Genomic DNA, 27,907 nt, shown 5'->3' with positions numbered 1-27,907 from the left:
AAATGTTATAGACTGGTGAATTTAACATGTGGATGTCATAGGAAGGGGTCTATTGTCTCCTCACTGCATTACCAGTAACCACAAAATTCGATAGTCATGTGAAGGCAATTGTCTCTTCATTGCATTACCAGTAACCAGTCAATTCGATAGTCTTCGGAAAGCCACTTGTCCCTTCATTGCATTACCAGTAACCAGTCACTTCGGTAGTCGGAAATTATAGCCAAAATTTCTAGTAAGTTGAAGTCAGATAAATGGGTAATTGCATATATGTATGTATTAGCCACACTTTATTTTATTCCATGTTGTGCAAAAATTTTACAAATGATTTTTTTTTTGCATCTAAAATTTTTGCACAACAAACGCATCAAAATATGAAAGAACATTTTTTATATTTTATTTAAAAAAAGAAATAATGTTGAAAAGAGATTACAAGAGAGAAACATTGTCGATTACACTACCCATCGGTAGTCTATAAAATAGTCAATATATTACACGCCGCATTACCTGTAACTAGTGAATTGACATGATAGGCAGGAAAATCCATTTCCAGGCTATAAGCTATTTTTTGTGCCATTTTTGGGTGTAAAGTAACTATGATCAATGAGCTACATAACTAGTTACATAAATATCCCAAAGTAAACAATTGCTATTTATTGAACAACTGGGCCCTTAACTTTAGGGCTTAAGGCCCCGGCACATACGGTGCGTTGAGCGTTGCGTTACAACAACCACATGAAAACTTCAAGAAGAAACTTGGCAGCACTTACACATTTTTCATGTGGTTGTTATTTTCAACGCGCAACGCGTCGCACAACGAACTGTATGTATTTGGTACATACGGTCCGTTGAGTGCTACATAAAAACCACCACATGAAAACTTCAAGAACAAACTTGGCATCACTTACACATTTTTCATGTGGTTGTTGTTTTTAACGCGTGACTAATTTTAAAAAAAATTGAAAATGGTTTATTTCATAACTAGAACGGCGATAAGTTCAGCCAGGCCGAGCTTCTTATACCCTCCACCATGAGTTGTATTGAAGTAAAATGAAACAATTGACTAAATACCAAAATGTTGATCTTTACCTACAAATTTCTGGCGTTAAGTTTTTAGATTCAAAGAAGACTAAATACGAAATTTCCGATTAATCGGTAAAACCTTCAAAATACCGGAAATCAAGAGGTACGCTTCTATGGGGGACATAGGAACCCACAGACCTATAATGATAATTCTCTTCTGGAATATTTTATAAACCCATGGAAGACTAAATAAAAAATTTCAGTCCTTTGTTTGGATATTCACGTCACAACCTTCAGAATTACGAAAATCGGGAGGTACCGTTCTATGGGGGCTATATATAAACGTGGACCTATACCGACGAATTTCAGTCAGAAAGGCTTTTACCCCAAACCATGGTATAATAAGGAAGGTAGAACAGGTTCGAAAAATCGATAGAAATTCAACCCTACACGTATCCCCGCTTCCTGTCAGAATTGTTATACTGGCATATGTAACAGGTTGCCTTTGTTTGTTTGATATTTTTTGTCATTTTATCCAATTCGTTAAAACAGCGCGAAAATGAATGAAACATAAATATTTGTTTTCACATATACATCGGAACACGGTCAAAACTTATTTTCAAATTAAGTTTGATAAATATGTTCTACAACGGCTCTGTAATTAACGATTTCATTGCAATTTAGTTTGAATCTATTTTGAAAACATTTTTAATATTTTTCAAAACAAACACATACACACACAAAATAAAAACTTCACATTGACAAAAGTCGGTCACACTCAGAAAAAAATTTGAAATCAGATGTGAGCTCTGTTATACCTTTCTATTTATACCATGCCCCAAACAAAGACAAAATACCAAATTTCAGCGATTTCGGTGGACTAAAACCGAAAATCGGGAGGTACCGTTGGAGGCTATACGAAAGCGTGGGCCTTTACCGACAAATTTCTGGAGAGGAAGTTTTATACCCCCATCGAAGACGACGTACCAAATTTCAGGCATTGGGAAAGTTTTATACCCTCAATGAAGACTAATACCCTAGGCAGACGGCAGAGTTAATTTGCATTAAAAATTCCTTAATATGAATTAACTTTTACCCTGACAGACGATAGTCCCAATTTATATTAGGCGAGTTTACTTACGGCAATTGTCAGTTTGTTGGTGAGAGAGGGTGTTGAGAGGCAAAGGGTTACCATATGCCTCACCTCTCTCTCCATCTAACTGACAATTGCCGCAAGTAAACTCGCCTAATGTAAGTCCATGGTACAATAATACAGGTAGCATTATCATGCCAGCTGATGGTAACATAATGTGTCAACTGCATTGAATTGATGTCAAATTTTGACACCTTATGTTACCAACAATTGCCGATGCGGCTACCTGTGTATTTGTACCATGTGTAAGTCCCAATTTACATTAGGCGAGTTTACTTGCGGCAATTGTCAGTTTGTGGGTGAGAGAGGGTGTTGAGAGGCAAAGGGTTACCATATACCTCACCTTTCTCTCCATCAAACTGACAATTGCCGCAAGTAAACTCGCCTAATGTAAATTGGGACTAAATTGGGACATAGTTTCTGCATTTATGAAACAGCTGTTTGGATTGTTTGTTTGTACCCAGCAGACCATTTCATAAAGTTTTACAAAAGTTCGCCAAAATATGCGAAACAAATATACTTTCTACCATTGACCTTTTCACCACGATAATGCAAAAATAGATTAAATTTATTCGCAATATTTTTGAGTCCTTTTAATATTAAAAAAATGTCGCAAAACTTAAAAGGAACATTTGAAGAAGATATTATTTTCGATAGAATTGGTATGGTGGGTAATGAAATGCTTGTGAAAATAAAAATTTTAAAAATATATTTAATAGAAGGCGCGAAAAACGATTAGCTGCTATTCTATTCGAGAAAGACCACTACTTATTTGAAAGAAACGCGAACATTTCTGATTTGTTTTCCTTTTTTATTTTCTTAAACATGGAAATTTGACAAAAGACAATTGATTTTCAATGCAAATTGTGTCTCAGAGCATGAATATGCTCTCTCCTACATGAATATGGGCTCTCTTTTACAGCATTGCCATATTGAAATACCTAAATTCAGTTTAAATTTTCTTTGATTTTGTGCATTACTGCTAAACCTAAATAACGACGGGACGTACACAAATATTTCACCAACCTACCAAAAAAACGCTCTCTGAGCGTCCGTATTACCCAAATACGATGAGTCCCAAATCACATTTAAAACACAAAATCCGCGACCGAAACTTACTTAAATGTTTTCATTCGTAAAACAAATAATTTTCCTTTGCAAAGAATTGTATTTCATGTTTTGTTGGGCTTTTGTTTTTAAAATACAAAACACACACACATACAAACAATAACGTTCTGTCAAAGTTAAACTTTATCAACTTACAAAAAGTATACGCTCGACGTATTTCGGTAGTTCTCATAAGAATGCATGTGTTCTACTTTTTTCACCACACACGCCCTGGGTATACGGTCGTATAGTCGATGGTCAGACTAGCAAGGTTTCTTGAAACCAATTTCGTTAAAGTTTCTTTTCAAGTTTCGTTAGTGTCCACACACGTTAACGTGAAATTTAAGATTTTTTCGTGTCCCTTTATTTTACTCTTCGCATTTGTTGTGTTTCTCATACCAAAAAACTAATGGGTACTTTACACGATATGTATTTTACATATGGATTGTCACTTTGCGTATACATTTTGTATATAAAAAGTGACAACCCATATGTAAAATACATATCGTGTAAAGTACCCATAAGCAAACATATATAAATAAACTAAACAACAACACAAAATAATTAACATACAGTGAAAATATGCAGGGTTTCTAATGCATAAATTCGGTTTTGTGGGAGCCCACAGAAGACGAAAATACCTTTGGTTTCTTTGGGTCACTTCGGTTTTTCATTTTATAACGGTAAATGTAGTGAAAATTTGGCTTTCTTGGATTTTCAACTTTAAACGGACATTACTTCTTTTTTCCACATTTGCACACACTGTTTTTCATTATAAAGGGAAATATGAAAAAAACCAAAAAGATGAAACTCAAAAAATGCCATAACGCATTCATTTTCAAACGATTTTGTTGGTTTTTCCCATTTTGGAAAGCCAACTAAATTTCATACTTGTTAAATGTAAATAATTGTACTGTTAGGTGTCATTTACGCAGCCTAGAGAACAAGGAAAAACATTTTACTGTTTTTTAATGCGTTTTTGTCACACTTAAACCACTATTACTTAGCCATTTGTTAATCGATTTTAAAAATCTATGGCTTGTTCGAAAGTCATTACTCTCCCCTTTATAATGAAAAACAGTGTGTGCAAATCGGTTGTGGAAAAAAGAAGTAATGTCCGTTTAAAGTTGAAAATCCAAGAAAGCCCATTTTCACTACATTTACCGTTATAAAATCAAAACCCGAAGTAAACCAAAGGTATTTTCGTCTTCTATGGACTCCCACAAAACCGAATTTGTGCATCAGAAATCCTGCAAAAAAATTTTGTACACTTTTGTATCACAGTGTAATTAAATTAATAGTAATAGCTAAATCTTGTCTATTTCATTAATAAAATGTTTTTGTTAAATCTTTTTATGCTTGTTTCGTTGTTAACGTTGGCTTGAGAAAATCACAATGAAAGAAAATGGAAGAAAAAATCTTGCAAGGAACAACAAGAAGAGGCAACACAACAAACACAGAAAACCATGTACATGGGTTTCACTACTTCATACCCCTCGCCTATAAACTTGACGTCGCCATGTTGAAATCGTGCTAGTCTGACCATCGACATATGGGCCTTAAGAATGTGGATAATGCACGAATTAATTTGAATTAAGACAGTTAATGCAAATTAACGTTGCCGTCTGTCTAGGGTATAAATACCAAATTTCAGCCGAGTTTTATACCGCCATCAAAGAAAATTGGGTTGTACCGTTCTATGGGGGCTATATCAAAACGTGGACTGATATAGCCCATTTGCAATACCAAACATCCTAGGGGTAATACAAACTTCTATACCAAATTACAAAGCTCTAAAGCTGAAAACACATCCAACGTTTGAGTAAAGTTTTGTGTCATATTTGGTAGATGAATAAAAGGCAAAGTGCTGCCTAGTTTCAATTTTTCTCTATTCTACCAGAATTGACACAAAACTTTACTTAAACGTTGGATGTGTTTTCAGCTTAACTTAAAAATTGCGAGCTGTATCTTGATTTCAACAGATTATACTGATTATACTTATACTTATACTTTATAGGGTCTCCGATGAATATTTCGATGTATTACGAAATGATAAATTTAACGGAATGATAAATTTAATAATACCCTTCATATTATAAAGATGATCATTTGACAGCAGACTATTGATCTTTAACAGCATTGCCATATTGAAACACCTAAATTCAGAATAAATTCACTTTGATTTTGTGCATTATCTTAAGTTTACATTAACGAAATCCACTCGATTTCAACTGTCAGTTCCATTGGTCCCGGTCCACACTAGAGTGATTTCATTCAAAAAAATCATGAAATTATGAGTATCTAGATTGAGTTCCATAGTTGCTATAGTGGGGAACTCGATTTAAGAACAACTAATTTCATGAACTTTTTTAATGAAATTCACTCTAGTTTGGACCGGGACTTGCTTATGGCTATATTACACCATATTGTTATACGTCAAATGACTTTTCAAAGAAAAGGGCAACCCAGTTCGAAGTTTGCTCGGCCCTCTTTATTCTTTTATTTTTATTATGTCAGAAATGAAGCAGGAAAGCAAGGAAATCAGGCAAGGCAGCTTATGTACGCAGGCCTTAAGGTCTTTTGCATTGTACTGTAGAGTAAACGAACAACTTTCAGTAACAATTCGTACAAATTTTGAGTAAACGAACACACATACTATGTCGAAAGAAAATGATTGCGAACGAAAAACACCTAAACTTTGCTTTTCATGGTCTGTCTAGGGCTGGGATGGCCACCAACAACAACTTTCCTATGCCCGCGGGCATACGAAACACACGTACACTATAAACACATTCGTTATGGGTACTTTACACGATATGTTATTTTACATATCTAATGGGTACTTCACACGATATGTTAGTTTACATATGTGCTGTCACTTTGCATATACATTTTGTATATAAAAAGTAACAACCCATATGTAAAAAACATATCGTGTAAAGTACCCATTAGGTTGATGCATTGTTTACGTTTCCACTCACACTCACCAATTGATAAAACGCGCTCTATTCTCGTCTGTACAAACAAAGGTAAACATCTCTTTTGTTTGTACGCGATATAAATAAAGAAAGCAACAGAAAACGAGTGAAAAATAAAATTATGCCATGCAGAAGGAATTACATATGGGCGAAAAATCGGGACAGTTGCTATGCATGAATATGTAAAAAGCAGACCGTGTGAAAACTGCATTACTTTTGAAAATGGTAAAACCGGCAAAAGTAGTAAAAGTTGTAAACTGCTCCCATGTATGGTGTCTGAAGTAAAGGAACGCATGGTATAAGTAAAAAGGTAGATTTAAATGGAAAAAATCTATAGAACCCTTGTTTTTCCTGAATTCCTAAAACATCAAAATAAGTAAACACAAAAGCAACAAGTGGGTTTGTTTACAATACCAATGTTGAGCATTTTATAAAAAAACACGAAAAATGAATGAAGGGCCAAGGTTTCTCCAGATAATCGAGTTGTGGATATGATAAAATTTTTGTTTCAGTGAAAAGCTGACAAATTTTCTTCCATACAAATGTTCTAAAAACTATTTTAAAAATCATTGAATTCGATTGCTTTTAAAATTGTTTGACATATTATTCAAACAGCACACACACATACAAAGATTGTGTATATTGTTTTGACGTTTTAGGAACAGTCGAAAGAAAAAATTTAAATTGACAGGAAGCTTTAGCTAACCTTTCTTATTAAACCATGAAGGAACGCTTTCGAGTAAAAAGTGGTAAAACTTGATGATTCTTGAACGTAAAGGAACAGAGCTATAATCTGCAAATATGTGTTTTTGGCCATCCCTTGTCTAGGGCAAGGCACATTGAATAAGGTAGCCGACTCACGCCAGCTGATTGAACATGAAATGTCAAAACAAATTGTTGTAATTGTGAAATGTAAACAAACATCTTGTTCTGATTGGTCGAAGCAAATTCGCTGCAATTTTAAGAGCCAAGGCGAATTGATTTTCTTTACAAATGTTGACATATTATATTACGGCAAAAGTGGCTTTGTTGTAGCAATTCGCCGATTCGGCTACCTTCTCTATGTGCCTTGGTCTAGGGTATATAGCTGTGTCTGGTTACCCTAAAATTTGTAACAATTTGTACCAATTGTTGCTGGAAGTCGTCTGTTAACACAAAAAACCAGCAAAAGAGAGCGATTCAAGAGAGACATTTTGACAGTTCTTTCACTGAGAGCTTGCAAATTCTTGCTGGACAAATTTCTTCTAGCAAGCACTTGCAAGCTCTTCTTCTTCCTGAAAACAATCAATCAGCCGTTTTTAGTTTTTTGTTGATTTATGTTTGTGAACATTAAAAACAATTTTATTGTGGAAATAACATAGTCTAATTGTATTGTTTTATGGAGAACAAATTTGTAAAGTGGAAAAATACTTTTTTGTTTTCTTTTCTTTTTTATTTTTAATAAAATACAACGTGTTTGCTTCCTTTGTTGGCGGACAAATTGTTCTGTTTTGGCAAGTCAGCTGATTGCTTGCTGGTTTTTGCTGGGAAGGTGTCTGTTTACTTTTTAAAAATTTCTAGCAAAAGAGAATAAGCACCCCTTACTCTCTGAGAAAGTTCTTGCTGGACAATTCTTGCTGGGAAAGTAACCAGACAGACTTTATATTATGGCACAATAATAAAGGTACAACGGCAAAAACAGCTGATTATCACATTAGTTGTCAAAATGTATTATTGTGAATAAAATTACATAAAAAAGGTAAATAAGCAATTCACAGTAATGCGTTATTTTGACGTTTGGTGTGGTAAATGGCCCGATTATTGTTATTCCGCCATGGTATATATTGGTTAGCCATTTATAACCAACATTTTAAACTATTATCATATGTTTTTGGAAAATACATTTGTTTCTCTCTTTAAAGGCGTTTGCATTAAAGCCCTCGGCACATACTGTCCGTTTTCCAAAACAGTTAAATTATGTTTAACTTTAATGCGCCAGCCATGTTGTTGTTTTTCAAAAAACTTGGCATCACTTACACATTTTTCATGTGGTTGTTGTAGCGCGACGCTCAACGCACCGTATGTGCCGAGCGCTTAAGGCCGCGGCACATACGGTCTGTTTTTTCATGTGATGGTTGTTTTCAACGCGCAACGCGTCACACAACGGACCGTATGTATTTGGCCGGGTTAACCTTCTTTATTAGGATTTATTTGACGTTTGCACTATGGGATTGACATTTGAACTCCAGTGGGTTTATTAAATCCGGTTAAGTACAAACTGGGTATTTGTTTCTATACGTCTTTGGTTTGTTTCTATTTAACGTTTGTTATTTATAATTGATCAGATGTTGTGTTGAGACTTGGAATTATGACAACTGTTATATAAATATAAAATATGTCATGCCAAATCTCTTTCACCCATGATTAAATAACATATTAGAATCGAACATTTTGGTGGGTATTTTAACGATTTTTGGGATGATTATAAAAGTGATATCTATCGTTAAAAATATGTTGTAATTGCCCATCTAGATACATATGTGAAATAATAAACAATCGATTTGTTTTATAAAATCTAACCTAGAATTTTTTTATTTAATAATTTGTTGTTGTATTTTTGTAACGAAATAATCCTTATGTATATATAATACAAACATGATATACATAAGATTTACGCAGACACACATTATATAGGTGTTTATAACATAACAATAACTAAATATTTACAACAGATTGAAATATGTACTTCTTTTTCTTCTTGTGCTATATGTATTTCATCATATGTACAAGTAGTGCTTTTGAGGAGGAAGGAAAGGATCCTCAGCAAAAACGTAATACGCTTAAAAAAAGATTTTAAAATACAAAATATCGTTTGTTTTCTTTTTTTTTTGTTTTTGTAAATTTCTAACTAAAAACTTCAACTGAACACCACACAATAAATATAATGCTAACCCGCCCTGCGGGCTACCACCATATCGCTCATGTCCATTTTAATTCTACATCATACAATCGATGAGGATTGTTGTGTTATGTCTACGGAACTTGAGACCATTGCAGCCGGCATGGGTGGTGGTTGTGAAGTTCTGGTTGAAGCTGTCGTTGTTGCCGATGATCCAGTACCGCCAGCAGTGGAGGTTGCATTTCCTGAACTCGATGCCGATGTCATTGGATCGACTTCACTATATGGTGGTACGGATAATATTGTTTCGGTAGTATTGACACTGGCATTAGAGGCTGTCATGCCAGCAACTGCACTGGTCGTTGTCGTTGGATTTATACTGGTCATACGCATGACTTCTTCGTACGAGGGTAAATCTTTATCGTCCTTTTCCAGCTGTGCCCGTATGCGTGCAGCTTCTACGCTATTTGGTTCAATGAAGAAAATGTCATTGTAACGACTTTCCCGACTGGTCTCATCGTGTATGGTGAAGACATTGGCTTGACGATCTGTGAGGAGAGAATTGAAAAGAAAAAAAGAGGCATTAGTGCGAGTTTCACATCGAGTTGCAGGTGAAAAATGTAAAGTAGATGATCCTAAAAAGATGATGAACGTTTTGGGAGGACTCGAAAAGATTGATAAAGGTGAATTTTTATAGGGACCCAGCAAAGTCCCTACAAGTAAGTCATCCCTACAAGCAGCGAGATTAATTCTTGCAAAAGCAGAAATGCGTGTACACATATCCAAAAAAAAAAAATTATAAAATAATAAAAATTCGAAATCGCTTATAACGTCGGTCAAGGGACCGACGGAATTCGTCGCTATAACCGATATGTCGTTATAAGCGATAGCGCTATAAAGGGCCCCAGAGATTTGGGACTTTTGGATATGGTCGTTATAACCGATATAACGTTATAAACGACGACGTTATAAGCGATTTCGACTGTATATGTAAACTCGTGAGAAAAATTCCTAATGTAGTGCTGTTGGAAAGACAAGAGATAAAACAGAGAGCGGAGAAGACGAACTCAGTTGCGATTGAATTTAATGATGAAATTTCATAATTTGTGTTAATGTAATAAAATTCTTATTAATCTTGTTTTACACAAACAATAAATTATTTTTATTTATTCTGTGATACTTTGCAATGGCTTGTTTTTTATTGCATCTTTGAACTGAATAAAGATACATTCCCAAGTGTGCCTTTACATTCAATCCAAAGCACTGCATTAAACCACGTGCTTTGGATTCAAATCGGCTTGTATCCTATTCTACCCTAAAGGCCCCGGCACATACGGTCCGTTGAGTGTCGCGTTACAAAAACCACTTGAAAACTTCAAGAACATACTTGGCATCACTTCCACTTTTTTCATGTGGTTTTTAACGCGTGACGCGACGCACAACGGATCGTGCGTTGAGTGTCGCGTTACAACAACCACAGGAAAAAACGGACAGTATGTGCTGTTCGCTTAAAGGCCTCAGCACATACGGGTTGAGTGACACTTTGTGACACGCTTTGTCGCAAAAAAGTTAAATTATGTTTAACTTTAATGCGACAGCTGATGAGACCGATTCCTCAACCTCATCACTAAAAGTGCAGACCAAGAAAAACTAAGGGAAAAACCCAAGAAAAGGAAACACGCGGGCTGATGTTGTCGGTTTGATGGTTTTAGAGAGACTCTTTATTTACTACAAAATATTTAAACCTAAATCTTACAATCTAACAATAACACACATACACATACATTTTGTTTACACGCACATTAGAAATGCACGCTGTGTCTATAAATACATCATACAGCACACACGTTGCGTTGGTAATAGACCCTTTCTTATCTTTACTATTTTGGGCACGACATTTGTTCCATTATTTAGGACAGGCAGTCGGTTATTTTTAAACATAGATTATTCGAACACATGCATTTAAAAGAAATCTACCTGACTCTATTTACACAGAAAAGAGTCTTCTATAAAATTCACCAACAGCCATATTGTTGTTCTTCAAAAAACTTGCATCACTTACACTTCATGTGGTTGTTGTAACGCGACACTCAACTCACCCGTGTTGCGAGTCAAAAATGTGTAAAGCGCTCGGCACATACGATGCGTTGTGCGTTGCGCTAAAACAACCACATGAAAAAGTGTAAGTGAAGCCAAGTTTTTTGAAAAACAACAATATGGCTGACGCATTAAAGTTAAACATAATTTAACTGTTTTGGGACAACGCGTGTCCCAACGTGTCACTAAACGGACCGTATGTGCCGAGGGCTTAAGTGATGCCAACATTTTTCTTGAAGTTTTCATGCCCCGAGCATTTTAACGCCTCGGCACATACAGTGCGTTGAGTGTCGCGTTGCAACAACATGAAAAAATGTAAAGCCCTCGGCACATACGGTCCGTTTAGTGACACGTTGGGACACGCGTTGTCCCAAAACAGTTAAATTATGTTTAACTTTAATGCTTCAGCCATATTGTTGTTTTTCAAAAAACTTGGCTTCACTTACACTTTTTTCATGTGGTTGTTGTAACGCAACGCACAACGCACCGTATGTGCCGAGCGCTTAAGTGATGCCAAGTTGTTTGAATTAAAGTTAAACATAATTTAACTTTTTTGGGACAACGCGTGTCACAAAGTGTCACTCAACGAGACACTAAAGCCCTCGGCACATACGGTCCGTTTAGTGACACGTTGGGACATGCGTTGTCCCAAAACAGTTAAGCGCTCGGCACATACGATGCGTTGAGCGTCGTGGTACAACAACCACATGAAAAAAGTGTAAGTGATGCCAAGTTTTTTGAAAAACAACAATGTGGCTGACGCATTAAAGTTAAACATAATTTAACTGTTTTGGGACAACGCGTGTCCCAACGTGTCACTAAACGGACCGTATAGTGACAAGGGCTTAAAATTATGTTTAACTTTAAAGCTGAAAACAGATACAACGTTTGATTAAAGTTTTGCGTTGGGCGTCGAGAAAAAAACAACAACAGGGCGACGACGATGCCAAAGTCCAGCGTTTATCTGTTTGCCGGCATATATTTCAAATGAATTTGAATTTTTCGGCATCATGCCCAACAGTGTAAAAACGGCCAAAACGACACAAAACTTTACCCAAACGTTGTATCTGTTTACAGCTTAATGCGCCAGCCATGTTGTTGTTTTTCAAAAAAACTTGGCATCACTTACACATTTTTCATGTGGTTGTTGTAGCGCGACGCTCAACGCACCGTATGTGCCGAGCGCTTAAAGCTGGAAACACATACAACGTTTGAGTAAAGCTAAAAACAGATACAACGTTTGATTAAAGTTTTGCGTTGGGCGTCGAGAAAAAAACAACAACAACAGGGCGACGACGATACCAAAGTCCAGCGTTTATCTGTTTGTCGGCATATATTTCATATGAATTTGAATTTTTCGGCATCATGCCCAACAGTGTAAAAACGGCCAAAACGACACAAAACTTTAATCAAACGTTGTATCTGTTTTCAGCTTAAAGTATTGTGTCGTTTTGGCCGTTTTTACACTGTTGGGCATCATGCCGAAAAATTCAAATTCATTTGAATTATATGCCAGCAAACACATTAACGCCGGACTTTGGTGTCGGCATCGCCCTGTTGTTGTTGTTTTTATGTCAACGACCAACGCAAAACTTTACTCAAACGTTGTATGTGTTTTTAGCTTAAAGCATACGGTCCGTTTAGTGACACGTTGGGACAAGTGACAAGTTATTCCCAGCAAAAAAGTTTGGAAGTAGTGCAATGCAGAGTTATGATTTCAATACATCTTTCGATGCAGTCCACACGTAGTTATGAAAAATGCACTCCGCTCGATACATTTTAGAAGCACTCGCTTATAGGTCCCTAGCCAAGCAAGCCAATTTTTTGATCCCTACAGTCGCAGTTTTTTTTCTGAACACAAGAAAGAGTCTCTAAAATTATAAGAATTTGTTTAAAAAAATAAAGAAATGCAAATTAAAGATACGCACATTGCTGTAATTCACGAGACGCAAGTTATTTTTGAAGTGGAGTTAGAGTTTTTTTGGAAATCTGAACTGGAGTTGGAGGAAAAACCATTTGGATGATGAAGCAATATCAGTTGCGGTGTCACAAAAAGCAGAGCAGAGGAAGTAAACTCAGTTATGATCAAATTTAATGGAGAGTTTTTATAATTTGTATTAGTGTAATAAAGTTAATATTCTTGTTTACACGAATTAGGACCTGGGTACATAAGCTGCTTTGCCTGGTTGCCTTGCTTTCCTGCTTCATTTTTGACATAATAAAAATAAAAGAATAAAGGAGGTCGAGCAAATTTCGAACTGGGTTGCCCTTTTCTTCTTTATTCTTTTATCAGAAGCAAGCAAGGCAACCAGGCGAGGAAGCTTATGTACGTAGGCCTTAAGCAATGTATTTTATTTATTTTGGGATATTTGCAATGGCTTGCATTTTATAGCATCTTTAGACTGCATTTAAATTCAATCCAAAACACTACATCAAAGGCTGTGATTTGGATCGAAAATGGACTGCATCCTAGCTGTGTGCTGTAAAAGCGAAATGGAGTGCATCCTATCTGCGCGCTCTCTTGTAAAATTCATAGGTGAATTCATAGGAAAATATGTACTCCAGCGGCAATTGTTCTAGTGATTTAACTGCATCCGCGGATGCAAACTTTTTGCTGGGTTGTTTTAGACTTAATACTGACCGTTGTTTTGAATTGTCCTTCAAATTTCACTTTAACTGTATTATACCCCGGTTACACTTAACCGGATTACCCAGTGGGTTTGGATTTAAAATGTCAATTCCATAGCGCAAACGTCAAATAAATCCTCTCGAAGTGGGTTAACCCGGCAAAAAACTCTAGTGTAACCATACTATTAGTTAAATTTTTATAATATAACAACAGGATTAACTAAATCCAGTTATGTGTAAACGTCATGTGAAGCGATTTTTAAACAGAAATTCTCACACAAAACAGTTTCGTTCACCAACAGGTTTTAGAAGAGATCGACGGCATATTCCATTTTCCATTAACTTAGATTAATTAGATTAATTATTAATTTTTAGATTAATTAAAAAACATTTACTTAATCTTTCTTGAGCCCGAGTTTCCAGTTTGGCAGCGCGGAATATTGCCAAATAGGCAAAATAACAAAAACATGGTAAAACTACGAGTATTAATATAGCACAGACCGAAAGTACATTTATAAAAGGCATTATTCCCGGCGGCGAATGCCTAACAATACTGACTGGTGTCAATAAACCAGACGTGGCAGCAGATATCAAATGACAAATAATTGCTTTATTATTATTTGGAAATTGAGCGCAAGTAGGCATTCTTCCGATAAGATTAATAATTTATGACTACGGAAAGAGAGAATGGACAGGGATATCTCTTTTGTTGTTCTCTGTTTAAAAAAAAGTTATTTACGTTTTTCCTATAAAATGGCAAGAGATGGCCAGGAAGGGGAAGAAGATTATTACTGTGTTTCCATACAAAAAAAAAAAAGAAAAAACAATTTTGGAAACGAAATATGGTAACAATTGTCCAACGAAGCTATTGTGCCAAAAAATGCAGTGCAGCGGCACTTGTAGTAGTGATTAAACTGCATCTTATGGATCTAAACTTTTTGCTGGATTAAAAGAATTCAATTATTTTGACATGTCATTTAAAACAATTTTACATTGGCAACTAAGTCCTTTGTCACACTAGTGGTCTGTTCCTTTACATTTGAAAATGGTAAAACCGGCAACAGTAGTAAAAGTTGTAAACTGTTCCCATATGAATTGCATGGTGTCAAAAGTAAAGGAACGCTTTTCGAGTAAAAAGTGGTAAAACTTGAAGATTCTTGGACGTAAAGGAACAGAGCTTAGATGGTTTCATTGAAACAAATTCATGAAATCCAGGGTTCCTAGGTCGATTTCCATACTAGAGTAAAATCATGGAGTTGCTGTAGTGAGGAACTCGATTTAAGAATCCCTAAAAGTTTCAATGAAACCACTCTATTGTGACCTTCGACTAAACACACGTTTTACGCAAATAAAACGAAAATAATGCAACTGACAACTTAAATGGGGTGCTTTAATACACATTATTCCCAACAAAGCGTTCCCTTACTCCAAAAAAGTTAAAAAAGTTTTAATTTCGGAAGCTTCGGATTGACAGGTGTGCCCAAGATTGCTCTGTTCCTTTACGTGCCTGAGGTTACCATTTCTTACCATTTTTAACCTGTAAAGTGTTCCCTTACTTTTAATAGCATACAATTTATATGAAAGCAGTTTACCACTTTTGCCATTTTCTGCCACTGTTACCATTTTTAAAAGTAAAGGAACAGACCAGATATATTTGCCAGGTCACGTAAGTAGCACAACAACTCTATTTTGGCCGAAAATTCTTCAAAATATCAAAATGTTTGTTTAAGTTTTCATTCAATTTATTCACAATAACAACAAATTTGATAGTCCCGGTCCACACTAAAGCTATTTCTATGAAATTATTTCATTAAATTAGGCGTTCTTAGATTGAGTTCCATACTAAAGTAATGTTATGAATTTGCTGTAGTGGGGAACCCGATCTAAGAACCCCTAATTTCATGAAACTATTTCATTGAAATCCCTCTAATGTGTACCGGGACATAGTTTGAAACCACGACGCCGGCGTTTTATGTCACCTTATGATTTCATCATGGGTATGCGGATGTTGACATTTCTTCGAGTTTTTGACGTTTCTACCATGTATTAGTTCCCTGTAGCCGAAAGCACAATCAACGTTTGAGTAAAGTTTTGCGTAATTTCTGGTAAAGACAAGACAAAGTGCAGCCAGGTTTGAATTGTTCTTTATTTTTTAAATGACACAAAATTGTACTCATACGTTGGATGTGTTCTCGGTATTACTTTTTACACAAATTTGGATGTGGTAGAAATTTTTGACAGTTGATTCTTTAGTTCACTAGCGTGATTTCATTGAACAAAAATCATGAAACGTACGGTCCGTTGAGCGTCGCGTTACAACAACCACATGAAAACTTCAAGAACAAACTTGGCATCACTTACACATTTTTCATGTGGTTGTTGTTTCTAACGCGTGACGCGTCACACAACGGACCGTATGTATTTGGCCCTTAAAACGGAGCTTTAACTAATTACCATTTCTTCTCCGCATATTGCTCCAACGGTGATTTAGATATGGCATAATAACAAACAAAAATAATGCCGTAATAAATATAAAAACTACAAATATTAAAACGATTCCACCGAATTCTTTGAACATTGTAAGTTTTTTTGCGTCTTTCGAAACGATTTTAAATGTTTAAACTGTGAAAATTTTTTAGTGAAACATTGCACATCTCCAAAGAAATTGCAATCAATATGAATACTTAGATTGTTTTATTATTTTTTGCGATAAGATAATCTAGAAGCTTAGTCATGAGGGGCAGCTGTTGTTTAATTTTTAAAAATAGTATAGTGGTGACTGTAAACAAAAATGTAATGATAATAGGCCTGTTCGATAACTTCGCAAGTAAAAAGTATTTGCATGTTCTTGCAAGTACTTGCAACTACTCGAAATTGGCTCGGCATTCTTTATTATTTTATTTTATGTTATGTCAGAACAGAAGCAGGAAAGCAAGGCAACCAGGCGAGGCAGCTTATGTACCCAGGCCTTTAGGGCCTGTCGAAAGAAAATTATTGCGAACGTTTTTGCTTTAGTTGTTTTTTCTTTCGTTTTCATTTTCGTTTGACATAGTGAAACAGGCCGTTAAGCTGTAAACAGAATAAACATTTCGTTTTGAATTTGGCGTTTACTGTTGCCGTTAAAAAAAAAAGACAACCGCATGAAGACAGTGAAGAACATCCTATTGGTTTCAGTTATTCTGCTTTTTGCTCGACGCGATGCTCAACAGACCTGTTCTGGTTGCCACTTTGACATTTTGGAAAACCCATATTTTAAAACGTGGTAATGTTATAGTTAAAATACGTGGAGAATATCTCAATGGATTTCACAACGGACCGTATGTATTTGGCCCCTAAAGAGGTTTCTACACGCCATGTTTTATACATGTTATGCATAGCAAGTGTCACTGTTTATTTTAATATGTAATTCCTTTTGCACCGCAAAATTGTCTTTTTCATTCGTTTTCTGTTGTTTTCGTTATTTATGTTGTGAACAAACAAAACAGCCGTGTTCCTTTTGTTGTACAGACGAAAACAGAGCGCGTTCTAATAAAAAATGCATTTGTATACCCATATCATTTTGATGGATTGAAATTTTTGTATGGTTCACACCTTACTTACTTACTTAGCTGGCCTTTTACAGAACTTTTGTTCCATAAGCCGAACTAAGAAAAAAATCTCCAATCCTCTCTGTTTGCTGCTGTATTTTCCCAATCTGGGATATGTAGCTTTGTGATATCTCGTTTCACTTGTTCGCTCCAACGAAGCTTTGGCCTTCCAGATCTGCGAGAACCTCCATGCGGCCCGTATTTATACGCCTTTTTAGCGGGTTCATCATCACTCATTCTTATAACATGGCCTAGCCATCGCAATCGTTGTATCTCGATTCGTTCAACTATATTGATGTCATTGTATAGTTGATACAGCTCGATGTTCATACGACGCCGATATTCGCCGTCAACACAGATTGGCCCGTAGATCTTTCGAAGAATTTTTCTCTCAAACACACAAAGCACTGCCTTATCTGCTTGAGCTGTGGTTCACACCATGTGTACAAAATTCAGATCTGTAGAAAGTGACAGTCGTTATGAATAAAACATACCGTGTAGAAACTCCTAATGGCCTCGGCACATACGGTCCGTTGTGACTCGCGTCAAAAACAACAACCACATGAAAAATGTGTAAGTGATGCCAAGTTTGTTCTTGAAGTTTTCACGTGGTTGTTGTAACTCAGCACTCAACGGACCGTATGTGCGTGCCGATGCCTTTACTTGTTCCATATATAAAAAATTCCATAGTGATATTTTTATTTGATTTTTTGCCTTATTGCTTATTACCTTGATTTTTCTTTAAGTTTTTAATAATTGATGCAATGGCAATAATTATTGCAAAAAGCATTATGATTAAAAGAACCACCATTGTCTTACACGTCTTGTCTACACTTTCCAAATTTATTAGAATGACTACTCAAGTTAATTTTTATAAGTTTTTATTTAATAGCCCATGGCTACAAATAATGCTTAATATAATTGTCATTTGTTTAACTAGATGATAAGATAAAGTTCAAAGGAAAATGATAAGGTTGGCATTATTCATCGATTAAGGCCGCTGCACATACGGCGCGTTGAGCGTTGCGTTACAACAACCACATGAAAACTTCAAGAACCAGCTTGGCATCACTTATACATTTTTCATGTGGTTGTTGTTGTTTCCAACGCGCAACGCGTCGCACAACGGACCGTATGTATTTGGCCCTTTAGTTTCAAATATGTAATGGCAACACTGTGTTTTGGCAATAATAGCTTCGTTCCAGAACTAAAAAGTTTTTACACATTTTGCACATTTTTACCCGAAATGCGTTCCCGTACACCAAAAAAGTTGCAAAATGTTCACTTCTCTTTGAACAAAAATGGCTCTCTCTTTAGAAACTTTTTACACGACAAATTTGAGCGAGCAAAAATGTGCAACATGTTTGCCGGCTTCCGATTGGCTGACACGCCGACTTTGACATTTGTTCCAGTTTTTTGACGTTTCTGCCATTTTTCCGTTCCCGTACATTTTGGAAAAATGTGTATGTGGAACTCATTTTCGACAGTTAGCACTTTTGACAGTTTTATCATTAAAAAAGTACTGGAACGAAGCTAATATAATGTAACCGCCGCAAACATGGCACAATAATACAGGTACAACCATGGTGGAATAAGAAGGTGTTACATGACATCATACTAAACGTCAAATTTGATCACAATAATGCATTACTGTGAATTGCTTGTTTACATTTTGTATGTGATTTTATTGACAATAAAGCATTTTGACAACTAATATGATGATCAGCTGTTTTTGGCGTTGTACCTTTATTATTGTGCCATGGGTATAACCACAGTTATGGGCCAAATACATACGGTCCGTTGTGCGACGCGTTGCGCGTTGAAAACAACAACCACATGAAAAATGTGTAAGTGATGCCAACGCTCAACGCGCAGTATGTGCCGGGGCCATTATACAGTTGGACAATAAGCCAAGCTGATTGTTATGTTTGCTGTCAAAAACATTATTGTGATTTAAAATACAAAGAAACTTAAATCACAATAATCCAACGTTTGAGTAATGTTTTGTGCCATTTCTGGTAGAAGAATAAAGAAAAATTTTAACTTGGCAGCACTTTGTCTTTTATTCATCTACAGAAATGACACAAAACGTTACTCAAACGTTGGATGTGTTTTCAGCTTAATGCGTTATTGTGAACAAATTTGACGTTTGGTATGGTAAATGGCACAATAGGTCTGTACGATAACCCAAAAGTTTGTACAAATTTCTACAAACTTTTACAAAATGCTGTTCGATGGCAAACTTGTGAAGTAAAAGAGTGCTAATGTAGAGACAATTGCGAGAGAAATTCAAAATTTTCCTTGTAAGAATTTGCAAGTTTGATCAGCTGATTTAAATTCGAATGTTTTGTGGTGGACTCTGCAAAAACATAAACAAACATTTTGTTATAAAAAAATTACAAGATAAAAAGAGAAGAGATAACTAAATAAATTTAGGAAAACGACTTGTTTTGTAAAATAACTTATTTTGTAGTTTGTGGTGATTGTTTTATTTCTAAGGTATCAAATCCCACCAAAAAGCGGCGCATGCATGAAGTAGGAGGAACACTTGCTTCCTTCCAGAACTAAAAAGTTTTTACACATTTAACACATTTTGAAAATTTTTCCCCGAAATGCGTTCCCGTACACCAAAAAGGTTGCAAAATGTTCACTTCTCTTTGAACAAAAATGTCGCTGAATGGCTCTCTCTTTAGAAACTTTTTACACGACAAATTTGAGCGAGCAAAAATGTGAACATATTTGCCGGCTTCCGATTGGCACACACGCCGACAGTGACATTTGTTCCAGTTTTTTTGACGTTTCTGCCATTTTTTTGTTCCCGTACATTTTGGAAAAATGTGTGCGTTGAACTCAATTTTGACGGTTTTCTCTCGTGCACATTTTACCATTAAAAAAGCACTGGAACGGAGCTTTAGCGGACGGCCAGCAGTCAATTTATGATATGGAAAGAGAATTATTTTTCTAGCAATGGATAATCAAATAATTTTCGTAAACAACCTTCAATTGTTAAATTAAATTTTATCCGCCAAACTTCTTGTTTGTCAAATCAGCTGACTTCATGCAAGTTTTTGCAAATTGTTGTTCGATAACATTCTGCAATTGTTTGGCTTCGAGAGAGTAAAATTAGTGGAGAGAAGTTACTGAGAACTTCCTGAGTACTTGCAAGTACTTTTTATTTGCGAAGTTATCGTACAGACCTACTTATTATTGATGTAACACCTTCTTATTCCGCCATGGCTGCAAATGTCTAATTACATTAGATATACATTTCAATAACAAATCACTGCATTTCACTTCGAAATGTTAACCGCTGCTCCTTTAGTTGCAAGAATATTTAAGGTTTCCTATTTTTACACGAAAAGCGTTCTTGTACGTCAAAAAGTAGCACTGTTTATATGAGACAAGCTTACCACTTTTAATATTTGAAAAAATAAAGATATATTTACATTAGAGCTTTTTGCCGGGCTTACCACCCTTATGAGGGTTTATTTCACGTTTACGCAACGAATTAGACCATTTACATCGACCGCATTTACTAAATCCAGTTATGTGTAAACTTACTACAAAGGAACAGAGCTTGACTTTGCGTTTGTCTTCCGCCTACACCTTATTAATTGACATAATGTTTAATCGTTGTTGCTTTCGTCAATGCATTATTACCTTTTTTATTAATTAATACAATAAAAATTAAAAATAATCCAATTAAAAAAATAAAAATTACAAAAATCCACATTGTTTTATATATGAATGTTCACACTTCTCTTAATGTATAAGAAAGACTACGAAAATTAATCCAAAATGAATTTTACACACAATGGTTAATATAGTTTTTTCTGTTAGGCCAGGCAATAAACGATAAGATTGGCATGCATTATCATCGATTAGATTGGCAACATTGTGTTAACAGGAGAGTGTTTACACCCTAATATTACGATGCACTTGTGAAATTACATTGGAACAATAGGACTGTTCAATAACTTCACAACGAAAAATTACTTGCAAGTTGCAACTACTTCTCATGTTTTCGTTTACTGAACAAGTTTGTTATCGAACAGCATTTTGTAAAAGTTTGTACAAATTTGTATAAACTTTTGGGTTATCGAACATACCTAATAGTTCAAATAAACTATATTGCGTTTACTTCTCACTTTCAACTGTCAAAAATTGACAATAATATGAGATATGTATATAATATATATTAACATTTGTCACAAAATGTTCTATAATTGGCACTCAATTAGAAATGACAGAGAATACCCACGCATTAACGGTAACATAACTTGCAATAGTAAAAATATAATTGCAATTAATATAACATAGCCCAATATGAAAAGTGTTAATGTATCCATATAAAAGTAAATATAATATATTCTTTTGTTTTCTTCCGTTAACGTTAAACTTTAATTTGCCACTATGGAATTCTTTGAAATTAAAATAATAACTGCATGAGAAATTTAAATTTTTATTATTGCAAATGCAGTGATAAAACACAGGGAGACATGTCAACTACATAAATATCATATGTTTTTGTTTGAGTTTGTCTGAGATAAGATTATACAACACTTGATGTTGTAAATAATGACGAAAAAGTAAATATTTCTCTGGGCAATGACGTAGTGGAAACAAAAAATTTACTAGATGTTTCTCGGTCATGATATCGGCCCAGTCGAAAGCGGTGATTATATTAATCATAATCTTCTGTTTCTTATTTTCATTGTCTATGATTGTCCTTAATTATGAAGGTCATTACTAAAAATCACAAAGTTGTGTCTTCAACATCAAATTTATGTTTATGTGTAAAATTGACAGATGATAGCGACATCTCACGACATTTTCACAATACGTGCATGTGTATGTTTAAATTGGATGTTTTTGTAGGTTCAACCTCCTTTATGTGGAATTATTTGACGTATACGCAACTGATCCTCTTATATGTAAACGTAATATGACATGCAAAAAAACAATACGTCTGTTTCCGTAATTAGAGGTAGTTTTCACTAGCTATCATCAATGTCATATAACACGAAATAAAAATATTCCATATCTACCCGCGCTGGTAATGTGGAGACGTAATGTCACTGCATATTTGCTGGTGTGGACGCAAAAAGTAAATGGCGTAAGAAAAATCCCCAATGTTGCACACATTAGCAACCGTTATGGCCCCGGCACATACGGCGCGTTGAGCGTTGTGTTACAACAACCACATGAAAACTTCAAGAACAAACTTGGCATCACTTACACATTTTTCATGTGGTTGTTGTTTTCAACGCGCAACGCGTCACAAAACGGACCGTATGTGCCGGGGCCATTACTCTGTTCCTTTACGTGCCTGAGGTTACCATTTCTTACCATTTTTAATCTGTAAAGTGTTCCCTTACTTTTAATAGCATACAATTTATATAATAGCAGTTTACCACTTTTACCATTTTCTGCCACTGTTACCATTTTTAAAAGTAAAGGAATAGACCACGTATAAAGCCCTAAACACATCCAACGCCCGCGTAAAGTTTTGTGTCATTTCTGGTAAAAGAATAAAGAAAAATTTAAACTTGGCAGCACTTCTATTATTCTTCTACCAGAAATGACACAAAATTTTACGCGGACGTTGATGTGTTTTCAGCTTCAGTCATGGCACAATAATACAGGTACTACACCAAAAACAGCTGATTATCGTTCTAGTTTTCAAAATGCATTATTGTGCAGAAAATAACATACAAAACGTAGACAAGCAATTCGCAGTAAAGGCCGCTGCACATGCGGCGCGTTGAGCGTTGCGTTACAACAACCACATGAAAACGTCAAGAACAAACTTGGCATCACTTACACATCTTTCATGTAGTTGCTGTTTTCAACACGCAACGCGTCGCACAACGGACCGTATGTGCCGCGGCCTTAAACGCGTTATTTGAACAAATTTAGATGTTTAGACTGATTTCGAGCAACTGATGTAACATCTTAAGCTGTAAACACATCCAACGTTTGAGTAAAGTTTTGTATCATTTCTGGTTGATGAATAAATGACAAAGTGCTGCCAAGTTTCAACTTTCCTTTATTCTTCTACCAGAAATGACACAAAACTTTACTCAAACGTTGGATGTATTTAGGTCTTTATAGTACGGTTACATTAGAGTTTTTTGCCGGGTTAACCAACTTCACGAGGATTTGACGTTTGCGCTATGGAACTGACATTCGCAACCCAAACCCACTGGGTTAATCCAGTTAAGTGTAACCGGGGTATTATTCTTTTTTTTTTTTGGCTATAGCGTTGCCGTCATTTTCGGCATATCGTTATTGTTGTATTTCTATAGTAGAACAGTTATAAGCTATTAAAATTGTAATATACATACATGTTTGTTTTACAGATTTCTGTAAACATACCTCTATTGCCGCTACACCGATTTCGTGAAGAAGGCACACAACAGAAACGCCATGCCAGCACTATTAACTGTTAACAACGATACATTTATATACATATGAATGTTATCATCCATTATCGAATAATTGTTAAAAAAATACCTACTATCATTATCACACATAATACTAATATCATTGTCACACACAAAATGATTAACATGCGGGCAGCTGCAGCATCATCTTTTGCCATTTTGAAAACAGTATATATTTATATCAAGCCAAAAAGAAAACTATCACACAATATTCGAAGCGATCGGCAACATGCTTAACAGCAAATTTCCAAAAGACTGATAGTTGTATTTGTTTGTTCGTTTTGTTTTCAAATGTAAAGCCGAAAATCTAACCTATACCATCAATCTGATAACACATTAATAATAATAATTTTGATAGTGTAAATCTTTTAACAACTACTTAATGCCATTTATATATGTAGTGGACAATAAGGTATGGGAATATATGCATATGATTATTTGAAGAACATTCGTAATTCATTTTGGTAACAAGTTAACGACGTCGATATTTGGCCTGTTCCCGCACTTTAAAAAGTGGTAAAAGTCGTAAAAGTTGTAAAAGTCGTAAACGATTTTCATATAAATTTTGTGTACGGGAACGCAAAATGTGTAAAAGTGGTAAAAATTGTGAAAACTTTTTAGTTCTGGAACAGAGCTATTATGTGCGTTCGTTTACTCAAAATTTGTACAAATTGTTACTGAATGCTGTTCGTCTACTCCATGATGCAATTAATATGGTGAACCAGAAACTAGAACAACAAGGCTATTTCGATTGAAAGTTCTGCAAGCTGTCAAAATTTTTGTTTACGTTTTCATACGATCAATTCACAATAACAATGAATTTGACAGATTAGCCCCCGGCACATACGGTCCGTTTTGTGACACGTTGCGCGTTGAAAACAACAACCACATGAAAAATGTGTAAGTGATGCCAAGTATGTTCTTGCAGTTTTCATGTGGTTGTTGTAACACAACGCTCAACGCGCCGTATGTGCCGAGGGCTATTGGGTGAAAATAGCTGGCCTTATGCTTGGTTTACATTTACGAAATCCACTAGATTTCAAATGTCAAATCCATAGGTTAAACGTCAAATGAAATCTAGATGAGATTTAATTTGACGTTTGAGCTATGGAATTGACAGTTGAAATCGAGTGGATTTCGTAAATGTAAACTTAGCATTATCGCTTCAACTTATGTTTTACACCATGGTACAACGCAAAAGGTCTTAAACTGCGTTTGCACTCATGGTAGAACAAATATAAGGTAAAGTTAATACTACAACAAATACAACTCGAACAACAACCACAAAGAAATTTGTTTTTGTTTGTAACGTTACTGCCAGTTGTACATATTTGTAAACAAAACAAGGAAATGTCTATAAATTATTGGAATTTAAAAAACTAATAATTTTTCACATTTGGTTGAGTATTTTGGAAAACATGAATGAAAATTAGTTACATTTTAAATTTTTATGTTTCCACATCATTCCACTAAATGCATAAATTCTCGCAGAAAGTAGAGTTCTTGCAGAAAAGTTTGGGGTCGCTGGAAATTCATAGAAAAAGGAGAAGCTGTTTCAATGTTTTGTTTTAGAAATCAAAGAAGCACATGTTTATTAGGGCTTTATTTTTTTAAATTTTAACAAAATACCTCACATATTAACAAACGTTGTATAGCCTCTACAAGCGGGGATTTACTGCGCGGCTTATCGTTCGAACTTGGAGGAGGTTACATATCATTGATATGAAGAAGTCTTTCTGGGAAATGGTTTTTTTCCGAATGATATATTTTTTTCTCAAAAAATATATGTCCCTCATGTATATCGAAATAGAAATAAATGTATAAAATGTCATATGAAATTTGACACTAACGTTACAACCCAGTTCAGTCAGCTGTGTATTGCTGCTACCTTTTCTTATTCTACCATGGTTTGCACTAGAGCATTTTGCCGGGTTGACCTTCTTTATGAGGATTTATTTGACGTTTACGCAATGGAATTGACATTTGAAACCCAAACCCACTGGGTTAATCCGGTTAAGTCCAAACGGGGTGTTAGTCACTTCCAAGATGTGTGTTCCTTTACTCAAAATTTGTACAAATTGTTACTGGATGTTGTTCGTTTACTCTACAGTACAATGCAAGAGACCTTGAGGGCTCGGCACATACGGTCCGTTGTGTGACGCGTTGCGCGTAAAAACAACAACCTTATGAAAAATTTGTAAGTGATGCCAAGTGTGTTCTTAAAGTTTTCATGGGGTTGTTGTAACGCGAAGCTCAACGCGCCGTATGTACAGAGGCCTTTAGTTGTTCACAAGAAGTTACTGGAGTTGTACAAGTTATTGAGTAAACGAACTCACCTAATATGTTACTGATCTTGTACACATTTAGGAGTAGAAAAACACACCTATTATCTGTTTACAACTTGGGAAATAAATTGTTGGTAATTTGGCGATCAAAATAAAGTTATCGCGTTTAGTCATTTCTGGAAGAAGAATAAAGAAAAATTTAAACTTGGCAGCATTTTGTCTTATATTCATCTACCAGAAATGACACATTTTTAATGTGATTGTTGTTTTTGAAGCGTGGAACGACACCCAACGGGCCGTATGTATTTGGCCCTTTACAGTTTTGTCACTTTTATTGTAAATGACTAATTGCTAGATTAAATTGACCCACTATTGAAAACATTTGCCACGAGTTTTATACGATAAGATATGGTGATCAACAGTAATTAATTTTTTAAGAAACCAAATGATGGACAATGTTATAAAACGATGTTCATCAAATATTGAGAAAAGTAACAGTTCATTCAGACTAGCAAATCCAGTGGATTTAAGTTGTCATTTTCATACAATATGTCTCAAATAAACCAAGATAATGCACTTAATCGCCGAGCTTTTTAGTCCAAATGTGTTTAAGAGATCTTTTAAAAAAATGGTCTTGTTAATATATAACAGTACATATACACTATGCTGGATTTAACAAATCCAGGGGATTTAAATTATAATTCTTATGTTTGGTTTACATTTACGAAATCCACTCGATTTCAACTGTCACTTCCATTGCTTAAACGTCAAATGAAATCCAATAGATTTCGGATGAGTTTTCATTTGACGTATACACAAAGGAATTGACAGTTGAAATCGAGTGGATTTCGTAAATGTAAACCAAACATAAGAACTGGCGTTACACTTTCTTACTCCACCATGCACTCAACGTAGCCATTTTGCCAAATTTGACCATGTTTGTCGAATAGAAAAGTTATAGGTTATTAAAAAATTAAAGTTTTCTTTCTAAACATACCTCTACTGCCGCTAGACCGATTTCTTGAAAAAGGCGCAATACATAAACGCCATATCAGCACGATTAACTGTTAACAACGATAAATTTTCATATATTATCCATTATCGGAAAGGGTTTGGATTTTGTTTGAAAAATACCTACTATAACTACCACGCATAATCCAATAGTCATGAAAATGATTACCATACGGGCCTCGGCAGCTCCATTCTTTGCCATTTAAAAAAATGTGTATATCACACCAAAAAGGGAAAATATGTATCACACAATATTCTAAGCGATCGATAACATTCTTAGTAGAAATTTCGCAAAAGACTGATTAAATTTATGGTTGCGTTGGGCAGTTATTTTTCGTTGTTTTTAAATATAAAGCTACGAAACTAACCTACAACATCTTTCTGATAACATATTTTTTTAATAATAATTTTGATAGTGTCAAGCTTCTAACTCCTACTTAATGCCATTTATATATTCTTATATATATTTGGGGTATGAATCATTAATTATTTGAATTTGAAGAACCATCGGAAATTTGTTTCTTTAACAAGTTAATTGCAGAATTAGCGACAATATAAGCAAATATAACTTCGGAAATAACGAAAATTGCCCGTAAACATGTTGACAGTTTGAAGAAATTTCAATCAAAATAGTCTTGTTGTTCTATTCCATTCCTGGTTTGGTGAAAAAAATTGCGTTCAATTAGGTATACTTAGATCGAGTTCTCCAATACTGCA

The 27,907-nt window shown here is 35.2% G+C and overlaps 1 protein-coding gene across 12 annotated transcripts in view; it reads right to left on the bottom strand.

Annotated features, from left to right (window-relative positions):
- Positions 1 to 8,797: 8,797 nt before the first annotated feature.
- LOC141405144 (uncharacterized) overlaps positions 8,798 to 27,907 on the bottom strand; it is a 136,414-nt gene continuing 117,304 nt past the window's right edge. For 7 of the 12 annotated variants that reach the window (XM_073989176.1, XM_073989173.1, XM_073989174.1 and 4 more), the window contains one exon: positions 8,798 to 9,684. In XM_073989176.1, the coding sequence (XP_073845277.1) occupies positions 9,239 to 9,684 (446 nt within the window). In that variant the 3' untranslated portion in view covers positions 8,798 to 9,238. Of the gene's footprint in view, positions 9,685 to 14,256; positions 16,483 to 18,177; positions 18,286 to 21,108; positions 21,219 to 21,709; positions 21,892 to 23,826; positions 23,894 to 23,968; positions 24,147 to 27,907 lie in introns of those variants that run through there. The other 5 variants (XM_073989175.1, XM_073989181.1, XM_073989179.1 and 2 more) reach the window with 5 other exon arrangements.

This window comes from Musca autumnalis, unplaced genomic scaffold, assembly GCF_047663935.1.
Source record: "Musca autumnalis isolate F117 unplaced genomic scaffold, ASM4766393v1 scaffold_5, whole genome shotgun sequence".
NCBI lineage: Eukaryota > Metazoa > Arthropoda > Insecta > Diptera > Muscidae > Musca > Musca autumnalis.
This window is presented reverse-complemented; position numbering and strand designations above follow the sequence as displayed.